The sequence below is a fragment of the Grammomys surdaster genome, unplaced genomic scaffold, assembly GCF_004785775.1.
Source record: "Grammomys surdaster isolate TR1022 unplaced genomic scaffold, NIH_TR_1.0 125951, whole genome shotgun sequence".
In the NCBI taxonomy this organism is placed as follows: Eukaryota; Metazoa; Chordata; class Mammalia; order Rodentia; family Muridae; genus Grammomys; species Grammomys surdaster.
Genome location: NW_021620772.1, coordinates 3,003,040 through 3,028,245, shown reverse-complemented (window position 1 = coordinate 3,028,245; position 25,206 = coordinate 3,003,040). Strand labels below are relative to the sequence as shown.

The following is a 25,206-nucleotide window of genomic DNA, read 5'->3' as shown; positions in this document are numbered from 1 at the left end:
AGACACACCAGAAGAGGGCATCGGATCCCATTTCAGATGATTGTGAGCCACCATGTGGTTGCTGAGAATTAAGCTCAGAACCCCTGGCAGAGCAGTCAGTGTTCTTAACCTCTGAGCCATCTCTCCAGCTCCCGAATTGAATCTTTTCAAAAGAACTTTGTATTGTGGTCCAATTTGTGTAAGGGTAGCTATCACATTTATGAAGCATAGTATTATATATATGTATACACACACATACATACACACACACATGGACACACACACATGCACATACACACACACATATAATTTATTTTATAATTTTCCCATCTTATACAAAAGAAGCTTAAGACTTCTATTGAGAATCTACTGCCTAAGGTTGTACACCTAGAAAGTTCTAGTGCTAAGCCTCAAGATAACCATCATGCTATTAAAAGTTAAGTCAGCCAAGAATGGCAATAGAATAAATAAGTCTGAAGGAAGATATTTAGTTTATTCTAGATGGTTACTCAAATAATTTTTATTAATATGTTTGCTTACATTCTGGTGTCAAGAGTTTGTCAGTGTGGATCAAATAAAAAGTGTTCCTCAGTATATTTGAAATAAAAGCTGTTCCTTAAAAATTTTTTCCCACCGGGCAGTGGTGGCACACGCCTTTAATCCCAGCACTTGGGAGGCAGAGGCATGTGGATTTCTGAGTTTGAGGCCAGCCTGGTCTACAGAGTGAGTTCCAGGACAGCCAGGGCTACACAGAGAAACCCTGTCTCAAAAAAAATTTTTTTTCCCACTGTTAATCTCCACATTGAGATAGGGCAATTTTAATTACTGCTCTAAGTTTTGTTAAAAGTATTTAATGCAAATCCTTAGCTATATGTAACACACTAGGCCGAGAAGACATTGAGAGGTGAGTAGAGTTTCACTGCGCCTCAGCACCTAAAATTGTATGGTATCTTGTGGTCTTCTTAGGGTATCCTGTCCCTGGCTTCCTTCAGAGAGACTTGTTCAATGGAATCATTTACTATCGTCACTTCGGTGGAGAAATCTTTGAAGATTCTTTTGAATTTGTCCTGTGGGACAACCACGAGCCTCCAAACCTCTCAGTGCCACAGGTAAGAGGCCATTTCAGAACATCTTCCCAAAGTTTTACACATCAGTGTTAGCTTTAAGAGATGTTATTTAAAATGATGTGAGAATGGGTTTCAAGATGCAAAGTTTGAGAAGCAATGGATTAGGCAAAAATAAGCATGCCTCGCTCCCCACGACTATGCCTGCACTTTACTAAAGCACTTTGCAAGTCTTTACATGGTAACTGTTTCTAAGGTTACTTAGCTACGGAATTCTTACATAGACAACCTCACAAATTTGCTTGCTTCTCAACACCCAAGGAAACATTTTTTTTTTAAAGCTAGTGTTTAAATTACAGAGTCAAGGGTGATACTTCTTGAGCTTTCCTCCTGTTCTCAACAGTACAGATGAACCTTTGTTCCTCTCTACTTATCCCAAGCAAGTGATAGAAGGAAGCTTCCTAAGAGTTATTGTGGGAAAGTGACATACGACTGAGGTATGTCATATGCACCTGGCAACTACTCAAAAAAGAAAAGGACTTATTTGTTGTTTTTAAGACCTCAGATCTTCCTGACTGTAGAGGATAGAATTTAATTCTACAGTAAGCAGAAATAAGATGAAGCAAATATCACATAGAGATGGCAGTCAGTGTAGCATATGGGCAACAGTGACAGTGTGCACTCTGCGGGGAAATGGTGGTGAGGAGGAGGGGTCAAATTTCTAAAGAAGCAATTGAAATTAAGTGATCATGGACTTTATACAATATTGTGGCTGGTCATTTTATACCTATTACCTTCAAAGGTAGCATATATGTGGACTCTGGCAATTCTTGAGCCTAGGAAAGGATTCTTAAAACTTGTGTTCTATTGCTATAATGGATTCCTAGAAAGCTACAGTCACAGATATTAGCCAGTGTGCAAAAGACCAAGCTGTAGACCTGTTTGCTGACCTGGACATACTGAAGGGCAGGATCTGAAACAATGGTATCACAAGGCTTGGGACCTGGTGAAGTCAGTGATGGCTTTGAGGAGTGTGTTGCCAACTCCTTTTTAAAGGAATCACCCCTTGTTCCATCAGCATAGCATACCTGTTGTTTCTGGGTTAAGCTTTTGCAGGAGTTGGTGGTTGATTTAGTAGCTCAGAATGGTAGCAGACAGCAGGATCTATTTCTAAATCTCCTTTGCATCTGCTGAAGCTGTTGCTAGGACGTCATATCATAGTTAGAAGACTGTCTTTTCAGAAGTCAAGATCTCAAGGCTTCTTCTTTTTTTTTTTTCTTGTTAAACATTTAAGAAATCATGGTATTCATATACAGGAAGAGAAATATCACATCTCTCTATAATAGAGACCAAGTTAATGAAAATTCTTGAAATAACTATTTACCTGGGCAGGTAAATCTGTCTAAACTCTATCGATCTGGCACCAAATTTATTTCACATAATGGATGGATTCTTTTATTATGATTTATTTTTATTTATTTGTGTGTGGTGTACACATAACTATGTGCATGTATGTTCGAGTGCTTGTGGGGACCAGAAGAGAGCATCAGATCTCCTAGATCTGGAGATACAGACAGTTGTGAGCTGTCATGTAGATACTGGGAATGGATCCTAGGACTTCTGTAAGAACAGTAAGTGCTCTCAACCAGTGAACCATCTATCCAGCCCCAGGATGCTTTTGTTTGTTGTGAAGGAACATATTTAACACATTTCCTTGCTTTGCTGTTCTTATCTTTCTGGACTAGGGAAGAGAGTCTAAATGGGATGCTACAAATTTATCCTGTGTTCATGCAGCGCGTGGTTTAGATTTTTTTGTTTTTTCCTCTTAAACATAGCTGACCCCCCTCTGTATATTGTAGGTTACCAACCAATGATTCAACAGACTGCTGGTAGACAATATTTTTAAATTACCTCTGTTCTGAACCTGCACATCCTGTTTTATTTGTCCTTATCCCCTGAGCCATATGAGCCACTACTATTTACATTACAGTTGGATTATATTAGATATTGCAAGTAACGTGGAGGTAATTTGAAGTGTACAAAGGGAAACAAGTAGGCTCTATGCAGATACAGCAGATTTTATATAAGGGACTGGAGCATCCACAGAGTCCCAGATCCACATTGGGGCAGAGACTATTTCCTACAGACACCAAGGGGTGATTGTTTCCTAGCTCAGACTATGTGCTCACCCTGCCTCTTTACTCAGCATTTCCACTTCTCTCTGACATTAGCATTTAAAACCCATCCTGTTATACAAACATCTAGTGTCTTTTCCTAAAAGCTTGCACAGAACTACTATAGTTAATACAGTGGCCAGCCCTAACAATGCAAGCAATTCTTGTTACTGAGATATGACACTGGGTATTCTCAAACAAAGAAAAATAAAGACCAAGCTAGAATCAGAGCTCAGGGCACATGAAAGATCAAGAATTCATGCCACAAGAAAGTCAGCTGTCACCCGGTGAAGTGTACTTACAGAGCCTGAATCCGAGGGTTAGGTTCTGACTGAGTCATTTGGCACGCAGATCGTTTTTCTTGTTAATTCTGATTCCTTGTATATCTGTCTGCTTGCTGAAGGCACAAGGACATTGGAGGACTTGGGGGAAGCTGGAACACAGTGGCTGGTGACTGTTTTGGAAACTGGTTCTCACTCTGCCTGGGAATGGGTTCTTAATAATATCTTTGTTATGAACAGATTTCAGCACAATGAGAATGCTTTTATTTCTCTGTGGAGTTTGCTAAAATGGAATTTCTCTTGCCCACAGACACACACACACTAATTGTTTGAGCATGCATAAATATGTAAAGACACATCAACTTAGGCGATCATAAAGCATGTTGAAAAATGCGCCCACCAAGAATTACTACAGGGGATAAGAAGCATGCTCTTCCATTCTTCCTTCATAAAGAACACATTGGAGAATAAATTAGCATGGAAAATGGTCTCTTAGAAGGCACAATAACTATTGTTTCCTTATTAAATCCAGTTTTTCAATTAAGGAGAGCCTCACCGATCCACACTATCGCTGTGAGGGCCCATAGAGAATTTCTGAACTTTATAGATTAGAAAAATGCTGTAGGTGGGGGGAAATCATGACACAGATTTGGGAGACTAGAATTATCATTGTCTTTGTTGTCTTTTATTTTTATAACTGGTCTTAGCTTTTAATCACTCTAATAAAATAATTGGATAATTTATAGACAACAGAAACATTTCTTACCATCAGAAGACTGGAAAGTCCAGGGTTAAGGTAGCATCCAGGTTGTTGTCTGGTGAGGGTAGATCTTTGTTTCCAAGTTGGTACCTTGTTGCTGTGTCCCTCTAATAGGACACACAAGGCAGAAAAGCATGGAAGAACAAGCTTTCCTCTTCAAATACTTTTTTTATAGGGATCCATCCCGTTCACGGGTGCAGATCTCCTCTGACCTAATCATCTCAATACTGTTGCATTGCTGGTAAAATTCCAAGATGAATCTTGGAGGCAAACACAAATCCTCTATGGGAAAACCAAGTTCAGAAACAGTTCTAACTGAGAAACTAGAAGATGAATCTAGAAAATCCTGTAAGAGCAAATAGAACCAGCTTCCTAGAGGCGATAAGAGGAGAACATTAGGTTGAAGAGACAATATGATAGAGACAATACGGTATGAATCTGAGGGAGGGGGAGGGGATCCATCCACCAAGTGCTACTGAGTTGAGTTTATGTTGAAAGGCAATAGAAAATAAAGTTGAAGAAAAATTTTGGATATCATGTTAAAGAGAGGAATGTTACTTCTAGATAGTTGTTTTAAGGTTTTGGAGGAAGTGAATTAACTAATTTGACTTGTGCATGTGTGTGTTTTTTAAGTCAATGTGAGTTAATTAAAAGTATACTATACTTGATATAGTATACTTGGTATACTTAGAATACCAAGTATAGAACAACGAGGAGTTAGGACTGTTGGAACCTCTAAGGAAGAAATTCTAAGAGTGGTACAGGAGATTTGGCGATGGGTTGGATGGGGGATAGGGAAGGAGAAACCAAGAGTGACAACAAGGTGACTAGGATTAATGATGGAGCAGAGGAAGGAAACAGAGATGCATAGGTTATCACTAGAAAGGAGATGGAGAAATAAAATCAGGACTTTGTGTTCTACATGCCTATTTCCTAATGGATTAGGAATTAGGCACACTTCCAATGAATTAGCTAGAACAGTGATGTATATATTCTCTCTGTGAATCCCTGGCTATCCTAGAACTTGCTGTGGAGACCATACTAGCCTTGAACTCATGGAGATACCCTGCCTCTGTCTCTTGAGTGCCAGGATTAAAGTTATGTGTCACCACATCTGGCATGATGATTATATTTTTTAAAACATAAAATCAGGTGAGTGAAGCCTTAGAAGTTTCTCAATCACTTAACAGTAGTATTTTGTCAATGGCAGTTTGGAGAAGTCATCGTAACTATTCCTAGGAGATCCTGGGACACTCTCTTTGGTGTTTTCCTGTATTTACATTTAATAGAACTGTGTGTTTTCATTGCAGGTGGTGACGATCCATATCACTCCAGTAGATGACCAGCTTCCTAGGGAAGCTCCTGGTATTTCCCGGCATTTGGTTGTCAAGGAAACTGAAGTGGCCTACATCACTAAAAAGCACCTACATTTCCTAGACATGGAATCTCATGATGGGAAGCTCGTCTACACGATAACACGCCCTCCATGTTTCTCCTTCAGCCACAGGTGTCTTTGTAAAGCTACTATATGAGCCCACTGGTTTAAGAGCATCAGTGTGTAGCCGTGTGATTCAGTTGCTTCATTAGGTACACTTGCAATTGCATCCAATTCAGCATTCACTTTTATCATAAATCCATCTTTACCATCACTGACTGAGTGACAATTAGTGACTGCCATGCAGTTTGTAGTTATCACAGTGTGGCTTAAACCAATCAGTCTAAATCCCGTTTTTCTAAAGTAAATCCTTACTTTTCCTTCTTAAAAGTATTATTATGTCTGCAAAGTAGTATCTTTAGATAGGGCAGGCCATTCGGTGCTCATATTTTATAACCTCAGTTCAAAATGGTAGCATAAATATTCCTTAGGCTCATGTCATATACACAACAGTGAGGAAACTTGGGAGCAGACTAAGGATTCCTTTTAACCGTGAGACAGCAAACAACTTTGTTCTGTCATGATGAGGGTGGCGTACATGATGCTGAACTTAATGCTACAAGCTCCCAACACAAAGAGACTAAAAAAAAAAAAAATGGAGCATCTGGTTTCTCCCCAAAACGAAGTATTTTTTTAAAAATAGATTCTGATGGAGGGGTCGTTGGAAGCATCATGGCAGGCAGGGACATAAACTATGAAGAGGCGAGCCTGACTTAGTCAGTCGGGATCAGACTTCTAGAGTCTGATACCAGGTGGTTTATTGCCAGCATATTTAAACATAGTATAATTTGGGAAAAAGTTTCCTGGTGTAATACAATCTCTGGAGCACAAGGAGGCATAATTAGATTGAAACTCAATGGGTTCTGGAGATAGGTTACCTGTGTTAGATTAGGGGCCTAGGGAAGCCTCTAGCATGGACTTGGTCATACAGAGAGTGTAGAGGTTATTTGAGATATTAGCCACCTGTGGTTCTGGTGGTGAAAGCTTGGCATGGCCTGGCCTCACAGATAACACAGATCAATAGGCTGTTAATCACCTCTAACTCCCAGTCTTCTGGATGGAAGAACTGGTTATATATCCTTTCCTTTGAGAGGACAAACCTATAGGCTTAACATTGCTGGTTTCCCCATGATCTGTGGACACAAGGATCTTCGTGCTCCCAGCAATGGTAGGTGATTTGATTTAATTTTTCTTAGCTGAAAAAATAAACTTATGTGGTCTGTGTTTTTCTTAGACACTTGGATGCTGGGAAGTTATTTATGGTGGACAGCATACCAAAGCTAACCAAAAATCCTACAGCCCCAGGGCTGAGCTCATTTACTCAGGTATGAAAATTTGTAAAAAAAAAAAAAAAAAAAAACCACTGGCTAACACAATATGTAATATATCTTCTGAGTAGGTGGGGTGTGCCCAGTGTTGTGTCTGAGATGCTACCCAGTCACTTATGCCACAGTGCCTCATGTCTTTATCCTTGTGCTTGAGCACATCTGGTAAATATGTAACATCTGTTTGAAAGGCTCCATCAAGTTGAATATAATTATAAATTTTGTTGTAAACCCACAAGCCTTTGCATCATTTGCCAATGGCAGGACACTGATTTGAGGACTCATGCCTGAATGCTGGTCATGCATTCCTCTACTGTGTTAGTTTCCCACTGTTGCCATAACTAAGTACCATACACTTTGTAGTTCAGAACAAGGGCCCTGAGACTGTGGCATTGGCAGGTTGTATTCTGAATTCTGTAGACATCTCTCCCTCCCTGTATTTTAGCATCTAGTGCTTTGTTAGCAGTTTTTTGATATTCCATGGCTTGTAGATACATCATGTTCAGATTTGCTTTCTACCAGTCAAGGCTCCCTCCATCTGTCTCTTCCTCGTATAAGAAGTCCAGTTGTATTGGATTGAGGACCCACATTACTCAAGAATTTCCTCTATATCTATCTGTAATGGTCCCATTTCTAAATAAATTCAGACTCCAAAGTTCTAAGAATCCCAACTTTAGCATGTCATTTTCTGGGGATGCAGCTCATTCCATAATTCTCCTAAATTCTTCAGTATCTTCTTCTGCTTACTCCTGTGACTTCTCCTCTGCAGACCTCCTAGGAATCTAGTATATGAGTGCTCATGCATCAGACATCTCTGGTTTGTAGCTAATTATGTCAGGTTTCTTCATGATTAGAAGTTGTAAATGTGCTAAGTGCTACTGTTTCACCAACTTTACTAATATGGAAACAGGGGTGTTGCAAGCATACACAGCTTGTTTTAGTATAGAACTGCAGGGCAGAATGGGATAGAGTCTGAGCTTACCTTTTGAAGAAGTTCTTGGACTTCCATCATTTGATATACTGCCTGATTTCATCCATTCCTACACATCCATTGGGTAGACAGTGTGGCTTACAAAGTAGAGCCTTGGGATTCTTTCCATTTTTGGTGATACTTAGCATGTTCCGTATCAGTTAACATTGCTGGGAGGTTTGGACTTGGGAAGTTACAAGATTCTGCATATATATCCATCTCAATTTGCTTCACAGCATGCCGTGAACCATATGAAAGTCGCCTACATGCCACCCATGCAAGATATAGGTCCCACACCTCGACATGTGCAGTTCACATTGTCTGTCAGTAACGAGCATGGAGGTACTTTGCATGGAATCTGCTTCAACATCACAATTCTCCCAGTGGACAATCAGGTTCCCAAGGTATGCAATGTTTAACATGGTGGGCCAAAAGGAGGAAGAGAGAAAAAAGAGTAATGGTTTCATTCTCTAGCTGCAGTAGAGATAAGAGAGGTGGGCGTGGCTGGGAGACTCTTTTTCCCATGGGTTTTCCTATCTGAAAGGTGAGAATTTTTCAGTGTTGAATTTGGCATTGTTTTCAAAGCCTTATCAAAATCTCTTTCATTCTGCTGAGCTCCGGCTGTTGATCAGGAGAAAGAGATTAAATGATGGGTCTCTTAGCAACCAGAAGAACCTATTTGCTCTCACCACAGGCCAGCTATGCTGCTGTGTGTTCCAAAGAAGCTTTTTAATTTCCCAGAATGAATTAGGATGGACACCCTTTCTTCTTATCCAGTGCCACTTCTCAGTGTTTATGGAAATCTCAAGGAGCCTTGTGTTTTTGTTTTTTGTTTTTTTTTTAAACTATAAAGGCATTGCTACCTGCTATGTCTTTTCTGAGGCTGTTTCACTTTGAGAGGTTTTTTCTGAAACCTTCCCGACACAAACACAAACACACACACACACACACACACACACACACACACACACACAAACACTGGCTTCAAACTACTATACTTGATCAGTGTGACTATTGTTGGAAAATTTTCCCTTAAAAGTGGAAAGACAAAGGAATATTACCCCCATTTGTTTTAGACCAGAGGGCTCTAGGCCCTCCCAACTTTCTTCCCAAGGAAAAGAGTGAATTTCCCGGGTATCTACCTATGAGAATATAGCCATCTCTGATGCTCTCTTTCCCAGTGGCTCAGCATTGCTGCACCTGCCTCAGGTCAACCAACAGACTTCTTCCTGGAAGACCTGAGGGAAGGTACTTACTAAACATGCAGAAATGGCTTGATGGGTCTAAATAATATTTTAAGTTGTTAAGTTGTGAACCTTGAAGAGTCAGAAGGTTTCCTAATAAGGCTCACTTAGGGTTTCTCTGGAAAATATCGAGCTCTACCTGCACTGAGCCCACAGGTACCTGAGTGCAAGGCAGATCACACTGTTCCTTTGCAAAGTCCCCACTAAGGCACTATGCTCATTGTGACAGCAGCCCAATCTCTCAAGATGGCAAGCTTGCAATCTGTGATTGGAGAAGGGTTGACGAGCTGCAGCTAAGACATCTACATGATCTCCAACTTGGACTCCTTCTCTGCTGGGGACCTAGCCTAATACTTGTGGTGAAAATAAGTCAAAGAAGCTATGGAATGAACTTGGTTAGATTTCAGTTAGACCTTCTTTTCCATATATATATTTTAGATCCTTTTTTTGTTGTTGTTGTTGTTGTTGTTGTTTTTGTTTTGTTTTTCGAGACAGGGTTTCTCTGTGTAGCCCTGGCTGTCCTGGAACTCACTCTGTAGACCAGGCTGGCCTCAAACTCGAGAACTCAGAAATCCGCCTGCCTCTGCCTCCCAAGTGCTGGGATTAAAGGTGTGTGCCACCACCACCCAGCTATATATTTTAGATCCTTAGTCAAACCAAAGCTTTCTCTACAATACTTGCTGAGAAATCTTTTATGGAAAAAGTCCAACCTCAAAGAAATATCTTTATGAGGAAATTATGAGGCAGACTGAAACATTACCTTCATTTGAGAGAAGATAGAAGTCTTGGGGCTATGGTGTAGATTGACTTCTCTCTTTTGTTTACAGGTGAGGAACAAACGAAACAGTGTTTCAAAGAACCAAGATTATTAGAAATTGAATTAGTCCTTCTACAACATGAAATTGAGTTGAACGGCAATCATTAGGGCAGGTTGACACCATGCAAACCTGGAGACTCCTAAGTGCTCCTTATGAAGCCTTGGGCTTTTAATGTTAGAACTTACTCTAAGTGAAATATTTTGAAATGATTGTATGTAGTTAAAGTATATTTTAAGGCAATAGTTTTTTATTTTGTATACTAACTTGATGCCAGGACTGGTGTACATGGTCCTTGGTGCATATTCCCTCTGGAGAAGGGTTCTGTCTCCTTCTTTTACTTATAGTGAAGATGTAGGCATGGTGAAATCAGAGTGCAGTGCTTACAGAGGACTGTCAGGCTGGTGATGGGGAGAGAAGTCAATAGTTCTTTTGGTTTTCGTTGCTGGTGGTAATTTACTGAGGAATGTAAGATACCACGGCCTACTCAGAGTCATATTTATGTGAGCCAGCATGCTTCCTTGGACACATGTGTAAGTAGCACATGTCTGGTGGACATTCTCTTATGCAGTGCCCCATTGATCAGTGAGGGTACACACTGGGATGGAGACTGTGGCTTCATCTTCTGAGAAAAGATTCTTTCTGTAAAAACACAGTGTCAGGGCGATGGTGGTGTGCTCACCGCAGGCCTTCTGGGATGGACCCTCAGAGACCATGATTTGAGATCCTAACTCTGTCTGCTACCTTTTTCTTCCTTATAGCAATATCGAGTTTGGAAGCTGATATGTTAAATAAACTCTACATGGTTTTCTACTGTACTCTCAGAGCCTGGAGCACATACATATGTCTTATAAATGTAGCCAGTACATTGTAGATTATAGTTTTCTAGACTTGCTTAATCACTTGCCCACTCTTATCCTACTAACAAAATATACCAAGCTGCTTTATCTAACTTCCTTTGTACTTATGATTGACTTGTTAGTTGGGTGAAGACTGGGGTTTTTTAAATGGAAAGCCCTTGCAACTTTTGCTGTTTAAGTCTAGTGTATGAATAAATCTATTTCCCATGGGTGTAACTCTCTTGCCTTCAGTTTTCCTGTTGTTACTGCAAAACATACAGCATATAGTACAATTTTTACAGATTTACCAAGTCCTAAAGAATTTTTAGGGTTAAAAAAAGAGGTGGATCCTTTCTTTCATGGGCACTTGGTAAAGGTTGAGTGAATGATGCTGGGAGTTACTCCCTTGGCTCATCATTGCCCTGCACCCTTTGCTGAGTCTGCTACAGAGGCTCTGGGACGCTTGAAGCATATGCACTTTCAAATTAGGGATCTGTCTTGGTGTCTGTATGTATCAACACTTGGAGTTGGAAATATTCAATTAAAATGATTTTAGACAAATTATTTAGCTATGAAGGAAGAACAAGGAAATGGGCTGCTTGGCAAGAATCTGACATTGGCCAAGGACAACGAAATGGGCTTCAGGCAGGAATCTGACCTTAGGCTAGAACAAAGAAACAATTTCAGGCAGGATTCTAAATCTTAGGCTAGAACAAAGAAGTAATTTCAGGCAGGAATCTAAATCTTAGGCTAGAACAAAGAAGTAGGCTTCAGGCATGAAAATGACTTTGGGCTAGGACAGGGAAGTAGGCTCAGATATTTTGGTCATCATGATAAGCCCTTAGAAATAGTGATCACGAAACTTTGTTTATTGCCTTGGTTGTTCTTTGACTATTTGTGTTTATTGTCTTGCTTGTTCCTTGACTATTTGCATCTATTATATTGCTAGTTCCTCAACCTAGAACTGACCTTAATACTTGCATTTAATTAAAATAATATAAAAGCAAGAAAAGAGGAGGAAGGATGGGATAAGGGATTTATGGAGGGGGGGAAAGGTGATAACACCTGAAATGTAAGTAAATAAAATATCCATATAAATAAATAAATAAATAAATAACATTCTTAAATTAATTGACCCTTGAAGACGCTTTATAGGGATCCAGTGAACTCTGTGTTCAGGGACACCTCACAGAACAAGGTCTTTAGTGTCTCCTTCCTTCTTTCTAGGTATTCACCAACACCCTGAGAGTGGCCGAGGGCAGTCAATGCACCATCAGCACGGAGCACATTTTGGTTTCTGATGTGGACACCCCATTGGACAGCATCTGCCTCTCTCTTCAGGAGATGCCTCTGCATGGCGTGGTGGAGCTGGATGGATTTCCTCTAAAGCCAAGAGGCATATTTTTTTGGCAAGACCTCCACACCTTAAAAGTTAGGTTAGAAGATTTTGTGTTCCCCTTCTGTGCAGTGGCTTTATATCTGGATCCACTGAGAAGACTGTCTAATTCTTTCTAGAACAGTATTGCCATTTCATACTGTTAAGGGTCAGTTGAAAATCAAAGAAGTAAAAAGAAAAATTTGTTTTCCATCAGACATTTTTTCTTTCTCTCTGGCTTACTGTAGCAGAGGGAATGGGTTTATGAATATTTGTGCAATAAAAATTAGTTTCCATTAATATTAATTTTGCTACAATGGCACATATCACAAACTCTGTAGAGACTAAAATACTCTGTGCAGCCAATTGAAGTTGGCTCTAAGCAAAGGCAATTTCATGACCTTGGAATCTCAGGACTAGAACGCTATTGATCAGACAGATATGGTAGCCTATACTTTTAATCCCAATGCTTGGGATACTGAGCCCGGACGACTGTGAGTTCAATGTGAGCCAGGTGAGAACAGAGAGAGGGAGAAATTGTGTGTGTGTGTGTGTGTGTGTGTGTGTGTGTTGCTGGCATGGACAACTAACTTTGTCCATTGATGTTTTTGAGTATAAGCTTTTATTTCATTCTACTTGGCATAGGTTTGCAGTTAAGAAAATAGGGCCTGCTGGTAGGTAGTCTGTGAAGCTGGACTCAGGTCTCTGGGAACTGGAGATCAAGCAACTCTGCCTCTTGGCCTCACAGTAGTTCCAGTTGGAAAGCTTTATTTTCTCTACCTAATACAGTTGCAAGGGCTCTTTTTCATACTATCAAGTGAAACCATCTCTGAAAATCAGTGCAAACTATTTGAAAATAACAGCCAAGCAGACAGACTTGCTATCATTTCACTTACCAACTCCGACAAACAGACATCTCACTCTTTCTTAGTAACATGTGGGAGGTAGTGTTTCTCTTCAGATGTTTGGTTTTGAGCCAGGAGGTTCACTAGGGACTGAAAGCTCCATACAAGATCAGGAAAACTTGGTGGCTCAGTCCTATCACAGAGTTACAATTCTTTGTGACTTCTATCACTATTCACCTATTCCCATTAAAATTTTCCTGTTTTGTTTATAGTTTGGATTTTGAAATCTCAGCTCCTCCTTACATGTTAGAAAAGATGTGTTTAGGCAGTGCTAAGATGAACAGAAAAATAGAAGTATTTGCTAGAATTCTATGTATACTCACCTTCCTAGAGAATTGCAGGTAAGTATATTTTAAAGTCACTTAACCTCAGCTATCAAGACTGACAAGGTATGTCATTCCGTTCTCAGGGTTGCAGAACTGAGCACAAAGATGACGAGGCATTTGCTAATATCGAGGAGGAGTGAGGTTTTAAAGACCTGCTTGTCTCCACCGCCATGCTTTATGTGTGCCTTCTCAGATACACTTAGCCATGTTAGGGATGGCAGTGTTGTAAAATGGATCAGCGCGTTATATTTCATGATGATTTTTGACAAAAACAGTAAGAGGCATGGAAAAACAGATCAGAGAAAGTAGTATGTATGATAGACAAGGATGTGACAGTATACACTTCGTGCCACTGGAACTAAATCCATTACCACTTGATTGGTGACCCATTTTTCATAAGATATAGTCCCCTTTTATTCATACAAGAGTATCATATAGGTTCAAAATACTATACTGTTTTGTTGAAACGTTTGTTTTCAATTCCTGGGGCATAATTCCATGTGTTATTATGAGCAAATCAATGGTCCGTTTAAATTCAAGAGCTTCTTATAATTAACTGAGCATCTCTGTAGTGGGCTAGAGACTATGTGATAAGTCTAGAATTACACTTTTTTTTTTTTTAAAATACGTGGCTGAGAATTCAGAGGAAGATAGGGCCAAGGTTAGATCAGATAATGGTGTTGTAAACCTGAGGAGATGCAAGACTCTTTACTAGCTGATATAAAGAGCTGGAAAGTGGAGCAAGGTATATGGTGGAGGGATACGATATCTGATTCACAGATCAAGGCTGCAGAGAGGAATGGACAGCTCCAGGGCATAGGAGGAAGGTTGGGTGGCACAGGGATCATGGAGCCCTTACAGTGTTCCACTTCATCTTAGAGTCACCTTGTCTCCACTCAGTCTGCTGCACTGTTACAAAAAGATCCCAGACCAAATACTTACTGCTATCAGAGACCATTGCAAGACTTAAATTTATTTTCAAGCTTACTTTAAATTATGTGTGTCTCTGTGTTATCGTGCATGCATGTGCATGCCTATGCAAATATGTGTATATGTTCATGTGAGCCAAGACACCAGAGACATCAGAGCCCCCTGGAGCTGGAGTGGTAGTTGTGAGCTGCTGGTCACTGACCCCAGGTCTTCTGTAAGAAGAGTTCAGGGTTTTAACTCTGAAGCTTTCTTTCCAGCCCCTAAAAGGCTGTTTCGTGATTTGGGGACAAATTACCAATGCATGAACAATGTTTTCCCAGGTAGAGTAATTTAATCTTTAGGGACCTTGAGTGGTAATATATCTTTGCATTTAGAGTTTTAAACTGCTTCTTGTCTTACTTCTTAATATACATCTTTATTTATTGAAGTCACGGCCATGGTTATGGAGGGGTGTTTGTGCTGCATAGCTCTGTTTACACCCATGTATTTTTGAGAGATCCTGCCATACTATCCCTGCAGGTATCAACATGACGGATCTGAGGTTCTTCAGGATGAGATATTCTTGGAGGTCACGGATGGCACAAACACAGCAGAATTTGTTCTCCATGTTGAGGTAGGTTTTTCCTCCCTGAGTCATTTGAAAAGTCTTTATTCTTGGAACCTCTCAGGGTCTCAAAACAACTTAAAATACACAGACACCAAAGTAAAAGGTTGCCAGCTACACCTGTGTGTGTCTGCAGCCAGGCAATAGAGGCAAAGACTGTATCTGTGAAACAGACACATTCATTTTCTCTCTCCCTACCTCCACCCTAATTTACCTAAAGCTAGAATCATTTTAGCTTGAATCCAGATACTTAATATAATAAATGGTCCATTCCACATATAAAATATGTCTAATATCTTTGAACTGTGACACTAAAGCTTACTGAGCAGTTTGGAAGACTGTTCAGAACCCCTGGGGTTCTCTTTGTTTATGAAAGACATCATGCCTGTTGGTCTCCACTAGGAATATCTATACCGCAAGACTGGTATGTGGTCTGTTTGAAGTCATTTCCCCCTTTCCTTTGACGAAAGCCTGCTGACAAAGTTGAGGTGTGTTCAAAGGACTCCAAGAACTTTGGTGCTTCTCTGCCGAGTGGGTAACTGGGCACACGAGCATCGTGTGTATGATTTGCAAGAGTTCATGGGTGCTGATCAAGAAGCTTATCATGATTCCTGAAGGACCACAGAGTATTCTCATTGTGCTATCTGCCATCTCTTCCTGTTTGAATATGGTCCACATTTTTAGTGATATAAAATTACTATATATTTGTAAGATATTTTATAGCTGGCCATTAACAAAGAGTGTTATATCTATATAGATTGTTTTTTTAAAAAATATCCAGGGGAGGAATTATCTCTTTAGTTAGTACACTGGACTCCAGAACTGCTGGAGTTAGAGTTTAGAGTTGTGAACTTGACGGTGTATTGTGAGGTGAGATGTGAGGCCTCATCATGTGGCCATGCTTCAACTTGGCTGGTCTGGAGTGCTTTCTGTGGGAGGTGTATGCAAGATATCTCCACTTTCTCCTCAGTCCTCACAATGGCCTATGAAGTCTGTGTGAAAAGCAGGAGGCTATTTTCAGCTTGGAGGAGGAATGTTTTCTTTCTGGAAAACTTTTACATGCAAAGAAAGCTTTCCAGTTCCCTTTACTTTTTTTTTCTTTTTTAAGGAAAGAGCCCAATCCTGTCTGTTATCTGTCATATATTTGACCCTCCTATTATGTATGGCGATAAACAGTGCATCTTGGAGAAAGAAACTGATTATTTCTACTTTTTAAATGAGAGGGTATGGTTTCTGAAAGCCAGACCAAACCATTTTGGACAGTGTTGATTTGTGATTTCTTCTCTCTCTCCCTCTCTCTTTCTTTCTTTTTCGTTTTTCTCACAATGACCATTTACAGTTATCACTCATGTAAATGAACTGATAAAATTTCTTACAGTCAAGAAAGAATGATGTAAGTTCTCACAGAAGGCATGAACAAAGATAATTATTTTTCTTTATAGGGCAAAAGGAAAGCAGACAATTATAGCTTTTAAACCTTTGATGAAGTAACTAAGCTAGGCACTCATCCACACTCCCTTACTAGGAAAGCATCATCATGATCCTCTGGGTACCTGTCTTATAGTCATTACCCTTTGAATGCATAGTAACCATGCAACTCATTTATTTATTCAGCAAACATTTAATAAGCGCCTTCTGTAATATATGTGGGGTCTTTGGTGCTTGTAGAACAATTATGAACAAGATAAATGAGGTTCCTATTCTTGAAGTTACAGACCACAGATGCTAACAGCTACTAACTGGATAATCACAAAGATAATTGATTAAAATGTATATGTGTTTTATGAACAGGAGATTAAGTAATTGAAGCTTCTTAATTAACCTGAGCGATCGGGAAGCCTTCCCTGAAAAACACCCATGGGAACTGAGGCAGAAATTAGTTTCACAAGTTGAGGGAGACAGAATGTACTGGGCAGGCTCAAGGGCATAAGATACGGTGAGGAATGTGTGCTCCAGTGAAAATGGGGTGGGGTGGCAACGGCAGCCACAGCAGTCACACCAGAGACTTCTAGGAGAAGCATGGGGGCGGGGGGAGCAGAAGGGCTATAAAAGGTTCCTGCAGGCCAACAACTTGGTGTTTTATGAAGATTGCTTTGGCTGAAGTATGTGGAAGGTTGTGTAGGACTGAAAGGGTACACAGGCTCAAAGGCCAGATTTAGCCAAAACCAGCCAAGAAAACAAATAGCCAAACAGCCATAAAATTAAATCAACCACACAACCAACCAACCATCTATTCATCCATCCATCCATCCATCCATCCATCCATCCATCCATCCTTCCTTCCAACCAACCAACCAACCAACCAACCAACCAACCAACCAACCAACCAACCAACCAACCAACCTCCCTCTTGCAGCATGCATCAGGCTGTGGCTGTGAACTCCTAGGAAGATTCCTTCCACTCCCATCTCATGGATGTGCATTTTATGATTTTACATGTTGCTTTGTTTTCCTTTCTACTCGAAGCACTGTATGAGTGTGAGAAAAAAATATTTTTTTTTCAAGATAAAACCTGGAGCTGATTGAATGTTCATGGAACTTAACCTGTCGCTTAAGGTGTTTGACATGAGACTGTGGCTTACTGTGGACCCAAGAAAAATTTGTAGGTGGTCAGAAACTGAGGGTGGCAGAAAGCTTTGGATCACCAAGTCATTTAAAATAAAAATAACTTTGATGCTGTGGATGTAGATGCATCAGACCACTGGGCCCAGAATTCTTCTGAAGTGTGCATGAATTTAATGAAAGAGTCTGTGTGTTAAAGTGAGGAGTGCTTTATATTGTATTTCTACTTTGTCTTCTGAAGATAATGGGTTCTCTGATCCCAGTTATAACTGCAGACTTATTTCTTATTCTGCCTAAGATGTTTCTCATGTGGAGCATCCCTCAACCAATGGAGAAAGTAAAAGTAAAAAATAAATAAATAAAAGGCTCAGGCTGCTTTGGCCAAGTTCCATGGCTATTGTTCCATGTGTCCAGAAGATGAAAAATGCCTGTCACTGTGACTGTGAGCTATGGTTTGCCAGCAGGGACATTTGTCACTTCTTTCTTTTTCTTGAAAATGCAATCTTTTGTTCCTGCTTAGGTATCCCCCGTGAATGATGAGCCACCTGTTCTGAAGGCTGACCTCATCCCCATGATGCACTGCTCAGAGGGTGGAGAGGTGACCATCACCCCTGAATACATTTTCGCTACTGATGCAGATAATGATGACTTAGAACTGCTGTTTCTGATTGTCCGAGAGCCTCAGCATGGAGTGGTGAGAAAAGCTGGACTCCATGTGGACAGGTTCTCTCAGGGAGATGTCATCTCAGGGGCTGTAACATACAAACACACAGGTAAGTGACAACCTGTGACTAGTGAGGGCATTCAGGTCTTAATGCCACTCCTTGTCATGGGCTCCCATAACATTACAATCTTAATACTTTTTTTTTTGCAATGAAAGATAGATTGCAGCCTGCACTGCAGTTAGTAAGCACAGTCATCATGGATAGAGGTACTTCTGACCTGAGTTTGATAGTGAATTTCAGAAAGTGTAGAAAGAGCAGCTGCACTTGATCCACTGTTCTAAATGTCCCATCACTATCTCAAGTCCTTTTTTAGTCAACTAGAAGAATTTGGCTATTTTACTTACTGATTTCTAAATCATGATGACATTACCAAAGCAAGCCACCTAAAGCAATGCCATCATTACTTTTAGAAGTCAAATGACCACCAGCCAGCTCCCTAGAAGTAACTAGTCTCCTTTCTCGATTCTTTGAAAGCAAGATGATGTCTCTTGATGGTTCATGACAGCCAGAACACAAATGCAATGGGTTTCCATTGATGTTATCTCAGTGCATCGTTACTCAGGTGATATTTCTTCCCACTATGTGAAGTGTTCAGTTAAAGATAATACTTACTCTAAGCTGGGGGTGGCAGCACATGCCTTTAATCCAGCACTTGGGAGGCAGAAGGAAGTAAATCTTTGTGAGTTCAAGATCACATTGGTCTATAAAGTGAGTTCCAGGACAGCCAGGGCTGTTAGACAGAGAAACTCTGTCTTGAAAAACAAAAAACAAAACAAAAAAAAACAAAAAACAAAAACAAAAAAATAAAAAAAAGAAAGAAAGTATTAACTCAGAATCTGATATTTGCAAGGCACAGCATTGAGTCATATGGACCATAGTGGAGTATAGTCTAGGCCATGCCAAAGGACTGTTAGCTAAGTGTACAGATAGAAGAACCCTTCCACATGGAAGGATGACTGAGGCACAATGACACCTCATATCTTCTTCTTTGCATATCTTCTTTCCTGCTTAATTTTCTGTCAATTTGACACAAGCTAGACTCATTTAGGAAGAGGTACCCTACACTGAAAAGAAAAATCTTATGCTTCTATAAGATTAGCCTGCAGGCAAGCCTGTAGAGCATTTTCTTAATTATTGATTGATGTGGGCCGTGTCACCTCTGGGTTGGTGGTCCTGGGTTCTATAAGACAGCAAGCCATGATGGCCTTTGCATCTGCCCCTGCCTCTAGGTTCCTGATATATTTGAGTTATTGTCTTGACTGCTTTTGATGATGGACTGTTATATGGTAAGGTAATAGAAATAAACCCTTTCTTCCTCAAGCTGCTTTTGGTGTTTCATCATAGCAACTGAAACTTAGACCCAAGTAACATTTGCCAGGAAATGTATTTCCTCTTGCTGGAGTTAACCACACACTCCTATAGTTTTCCTCTTTACAGTCTCTTTAGACTGAAACTTCTATGGATGAAGCAAGAAGACATGGAAAGACTGACTGAGTAGAACACTGTATTATTTACCATTGAGTCACTGTGACAGATACCTGACAGAAACAGTTGATGGGAAGGAAGACATTTTATGCATTGATTTCTGAGAGTTTTCAGTTACAGCCACAAAGGCATGACAGAGAATCTCATTTGGTGACAGAGGTCTGAGGCAGAGTCCCATCAAATGACAGCTCAAAAACCAAAGAACAAGCCTGGAACCAGGATCTGAGCTGTCACTTCTAAAAACCTACCTATTGTTACGTATCTACTTCTACCGGCTAACTTCCCACGAATAAGGTTCTATTGACTTCCAAATACTGTCTCAAAGTGGAAGATACGCCTCACAGGCTTTCCTTTAAAATCAGAGTGCATGCCTCCATGATCTCTTCACTCTTGAATTGTGTGTGCCAGTAAAACCAGAACCACATGGACAAAGCAAGGCTGGCTGCCATCTTAAGTAGCCTGGTGGTCCTGGACCATGGTGAAGGCAGTATCTGAGTGGTGCCTGTATGGCAGAGTCTTGGAAAATGTCTTCCTAGGCCGTCCTGTTCAACCATATATGGCACTCCCATAGTTCTCTCTTTAAACAAACAAACAAAGAAATCAAGGCTTTCAAATGAACTTACAGTTTTATGCTCTGGATCCTTCTATCTACAAGGTTTTATTGCTTCCTGAAATGTAATGTCATCCAGGCACATTCCTTACTTCCTCATCAGAGTATGCTGCTATGTAAAAAACTGCAGCCACTTACGGAAACTTGTTTGTTCATAGCTTACAGCATATTCTTTTCCTTAATGAACTGCATGTTTCACATCTTCCTCCTCTTCATTTTGCTCCTGTCTTTGTAAACTTGGATAAAAACAGCCAGTAAAAATCATGCTGGAGCCTGAATGCTATGCTGTCTTAAATTTCTTCCACCAATGATACTAGTCCCCTACTTTTGAATTCAACCTCATTCAGATTTTTAGGACACAGCGAAAGGTAGACAAGTTTGCTATGTAACCCAGACCAGCCTCAAGCTTATGTACCCCCATCCCCCCCCCCAGTGTAGATCTCAAATAGTCTTACAGGAAAAGGACTCAAAGGCCAAAGGTTATTGTTTATGGAACAATTGCAATAGCTTTAGCAGGCTCACAAAGCACAGGTAAAATGAACCGTGTTCTCTTATGCTGCTTTCCAAATACTAAAAGGCAGGTTTACAGACATCTGAATATCTTCTCGTGTGATGCTCATATAAGGAACTGTTAATTAATAAGGCCTGGCAAGACACTGGGGGAATGATTTCACATATATTTCTTGGTTATAGTAGATTAGAAAGAATACTGGATTCAAAGGATGTTTTGATGTTACATTTCCTCAAATGTCACTTCTTTGCTCCACTGGCTCTCATTTAGCACTGTTCAAACTGATATCAAGTATTCTGGCATTAAAGATCTGATGTTCTAGTGACTTACCTGTTCCAACCCTTGCTTAAGTGTTTTGATTAATGTTATCACCTGTACTCATTACTTTTAACTGTCAACTTGACAGAACTTAAAATCACCTGATAAAGAGTCTCTGTGGAATTATCTATATTGGGTTGGCATGCAGGCATGTCTACGGGGAATTGTTCGCCCTCACAGGTAGAAGGTAAGTCCCTATAGCTGGAGACACCATGCACTTCAGACATAGGGCCTAGAGTGCCCTGAAATGGAGCTTACCTTAAAGCCGCCTCCCAGAGGACTATCTTTCGTGGTACCCACCAAGAAGACATCATGCAAGCTTCCAAAAAATGAAAGTAACCAGTGATTATACCCAGCGATCACTTTTGTAAACCAGAACAAACAATGACCAGAATGACTTGATAGCCATAGGGCATAGTAGTGGCACACATACCTTGGTGGTAACCAGTAGCTCTCTAATAGGGCTCAGAACTTCTCAACAACAGGGAAATCATGCCTGGTACTGGAGACCTAGCCAACTGCCTAAGACTAGTGAAGCCATGGATCTTGGAGGAGAACCTGCAACCACTACTTCACTAAACCAGTACAATCCCTAACAGCATCCTAAACATTTGGCTTATGCCCACAAATAACTGTTGTTCTCATCCCTCATTGAGGAAGCTTCTCTTTGCTGTAGATGGAGACAATCACAGAAAACCACAGCTAATTAAAATGTAGAATTGTGGAGCCCAACTAATACATCTACAACGCAGCTCTGGCATGGGAAAGCTCAGGAAATCATTGTGGAAGAGTGTGAAAGATTTTAACAAAGAACAGAAAGTTTGCTGTGAAATGTTAGAGAAGCTAAACCTTTGAAGTCTCATCCACATGGTTACATAAACTTGGCCTGAACAAGGGTAATTCCTGTAGACAAGCTAACTTGAAAGGAAGAAGGCTCATGTGGCCTCAACCTTAGACAAGGGAAGCCTCAATCCTAGACAGAGAACTACAGAAAATTAAGGAATGCTGAGAATGTGAGAATTGGTCTTCCCCAGTAAAGAGTACACCAATTTGTTATCCAGTACTAAAATGATCATCCTTGAGAACATATGCATACAAGTAATAGTGTAGAGATGTGCAAATTGTATTTGTGTGTTTAGGAACACACACATGCACACACACAATGGAAAAAGAAGCCAGGAATTCGGAAGTGAGAGAGGGGTCTAAAGGAGGATTTGGATTGAGGAAAAGGAAGTTGGCAATTCCTTTGTATTACAGTCATGCATTGATTCCATCTCTTTACCTTCTTCCACAAAGGACCCTTCTCTCATCCTCCGCACTCCTGCCCCTAACACATTTCTCTGGCTGTAAAAGTTTCTCTTCATTTGTTTTACCTCTTCTTCTCTGGATACTGTCCACAATTCCTTTTTCATACTTCTGAGTTATTGCTTCCCATATCTGGCTTGTTTCACTTAACGTCATGTTTTTAAGCTTTACCTTATTTCTTTACCTTTCTTTATTTATGCATCCATTGAAGGGTATCTGGAGTGGTCCCACATTTTGACTATCATGATTAATGCTGGATAAACATGAGGATATAAATATCTTTTTGGTATAAAAATTGCATCTTCTTTGGATAACCAATGAAGAGTTGGATCCTGTGTAACTGTTTTGAGGAAGCTGCATAAGATTTCCCACAGAACCTCTATTATTTCACATTCCGTTTACCAATGTTTCTGTTTCTCTGCATCTGTTGTTATTTATTGTCTTTTGGGTGATGGATGTTCAGCTGAGGAAGATGATAACTCACTGAGTTCTTGACTAACATTTTCTTGATAATTAATAAAATGTGTGCATTTTCTGGTGGGAATTGGATCGCATGTCTCCACCACATCAGGCAGTGTGAGCATGGGATATCTTTCATTTTTTGTGTTCCTATCATTTCTTTCACCAGTGTTTTAGAATTTTGTTGCAGAGTTCTTCTACTTGTGTATTTATTTTTTTTAAATATAGTGAGTATGTTTGCTTCCTTAATTTTCTTTTCACCATGTTTACTATTTGTGTGTAGAAATGCTACTTTAAAAAGAAAACAAAAGAAAAGAATTCTGAGTTTGTGCCTGTGAGTGTGTGTGTATGTGTGTTGGTTTTGTCTTTGTCTAATTTACTGAACTCATGTATACATTCTAAAAATATTTGATAGAGTCTGCTATGATATCTATACATGGGAATAATTTAACATTAGCCTCATTTTTGATGCCTTTTCTTTCTGTTGCATGATTTCTTTTGCTAAGATTTCTAGTACTATAATAAATAAGAATGAAGAAAGTTCTTAAGTTGTGTTCTTAGACTATATTCCATTTAAAGGGGCCTTCTTAAGGACTGGCTGCTTGGCCCATTGTGTAGCCATTTGCTATAAATCAAGCCTGTCTTTTATGGAGAAATCAGTTACTGAGTGCTATGCTTGCCTTTTCCACTAAATTCTCCTTCTCTCAAGATATTTTTCCAGTGTTTCTTTCTCTGACTTCCCTTCACTGCAGGTCACACTTTCACCTCCCAGGTATTTGCCTGGCAGGCTTACTCTTCCTCCAGGGCATAGCACAAAGCCAGCAAAAGCTTCTGAAGGACTTACCATGCACTGGCACATGCAACTGCCCCAGGGCACTGTCATCTGGCACTTGTATCTTTTTCCCAACCATAAAACCTTGTCGATTATCCAACTGAAATAGAGTCATCTCTTGGTGTACTTAGGGGATGGATCTCAGGAACACCACATACCAAATTCCATGGGTGTTCAAATCCTTTCCAGAAAATAGTCTAGTATTTCCCTATAGCCTATGAAAAGTCCCACATTCTTTCAATAATCCTTGCATTACTTAAAACTCTGAGGCAAATTGTGATATTCTTTTGATTAGGGAATAACAAAATCTCCATATTCAGTACAGGTAAACTTTTTTCAAGTATTTTTAATGTGTGGTTGGTTAAGTTTGCAGATGTGACTGGTGTGGATATAAAAAGCTCTCCTGTGTATGAAATTGCCATTTAATGGGTTAAAATATTTGAACAGTAGCAATTCCAAAAGGCTCAACCTAATAGATGCATACATCTGTGGTACTTTGAACACATTGCCTTTGTTTTTCTCTCATTACATGGTAAACAACACACAGTAGGTCTTTTGAGATTAAGCATTTTTAAAACATGTCTTTCAGAGGTGCAAGATGTCTATATTTTCTGTTGAAATGCCCAGAGGACTAATTATCTCATAGTAGGAATTGAATAAATGTTTATCAAATGAATAACTAATGGGTAAATGTTTTAAGTCAACTTTCTTTTTATCATCAGTATGAACAGTTAAGAGGTCTCTTATTTTTATTCCTGCCAAATTTGAAGGGTAATGCTTTCTTTTTAAATAATATTTTAATTGATTCTTTCAAAATCTCATACAGTGTACTTGAAGCATATTTACCTTCTCTTCCCACCTTCTCCCAGACCCACTCCTACCTCCTACCCACCTATCTCTATCTATAGATGCATCTAGGTATCTGCCTCTGTGTGTGTGTATCAATCATCTATGTGTGTCATCTATCATCCATCTGCCATGTATGTGGTGTGTGTGTTTGTGTCTGTGTCTCTATCTATCTATCTATCTATCTATCTATCTATCTATCTATCTATCTATCTATCTGTCTAAATTTATCAAGTCAAATTTTTGCTGTCCGATTACTCCTGGATGTGATACCTGGCCTGGACACTCTTCAGTCTCCCGAGGGTCATACTCTTGAAGAAAACTGACTCTCCTTCCACCAGCAGCTATCAAGCCAGTGCTTTCTGTTGAACTCTATAAACTTCAACTTGGATTTTTCCTCCCGTCCTCTGCCCTTTCCTCCTCTACCCTTCCTTCCCTTCTTTCTCCTCTCCTCTCCTCTCCTCTCCTCTCCTCTCCTCTCCTCTCCTCTCCTCTCCTCTCCTCTCCTCTCCTCTCCTCTCCTCTCC

The 25,206-nt window shown here is 40.0% G+C and overlaps 1 protein-coding gene across 1 annotated transcript in view; it reads left to right on the top strand.

Moving 5' to 3' along the window:
• Window positions 1-25,206, top strand: part of Frem1 (FRAS1 related extracellular matrix 1) — a 148,672-nt gene that overhangs the window by 50,419 nt on the left and 73,047 nt on the right. The window contains exons 10-16 of the mRNA XM_028753636.1: window positions 946-1,088; window positions 5,569-5,765; window positions 6,928-7,018; window positions 8,225-8,392; window positions 12,114-12,322; window positions 14,942-15,035; window positions 18,109-18,361. Of these exons, the coding sequence (XP_028609469.1) occupies window positions 946-1,088; window positions 5,569-5,765; window positions 6,928-7,018; window positions 8,225-8,392; window positions 12,114-12,322; window positions 14,942-15,035; window positions 18,109-18,361 (1,155 nt within the window). The remainder of the gene's footprint in view (window positions 1-945; window positions 1,089-5,568; window positions 5,766-6,927; window positions 7,019-8,224; window positions 8,393-12,113; window positions 12,323-14,941; window positions 15,036-18,108; window positions 18,362-25,206) is intronic.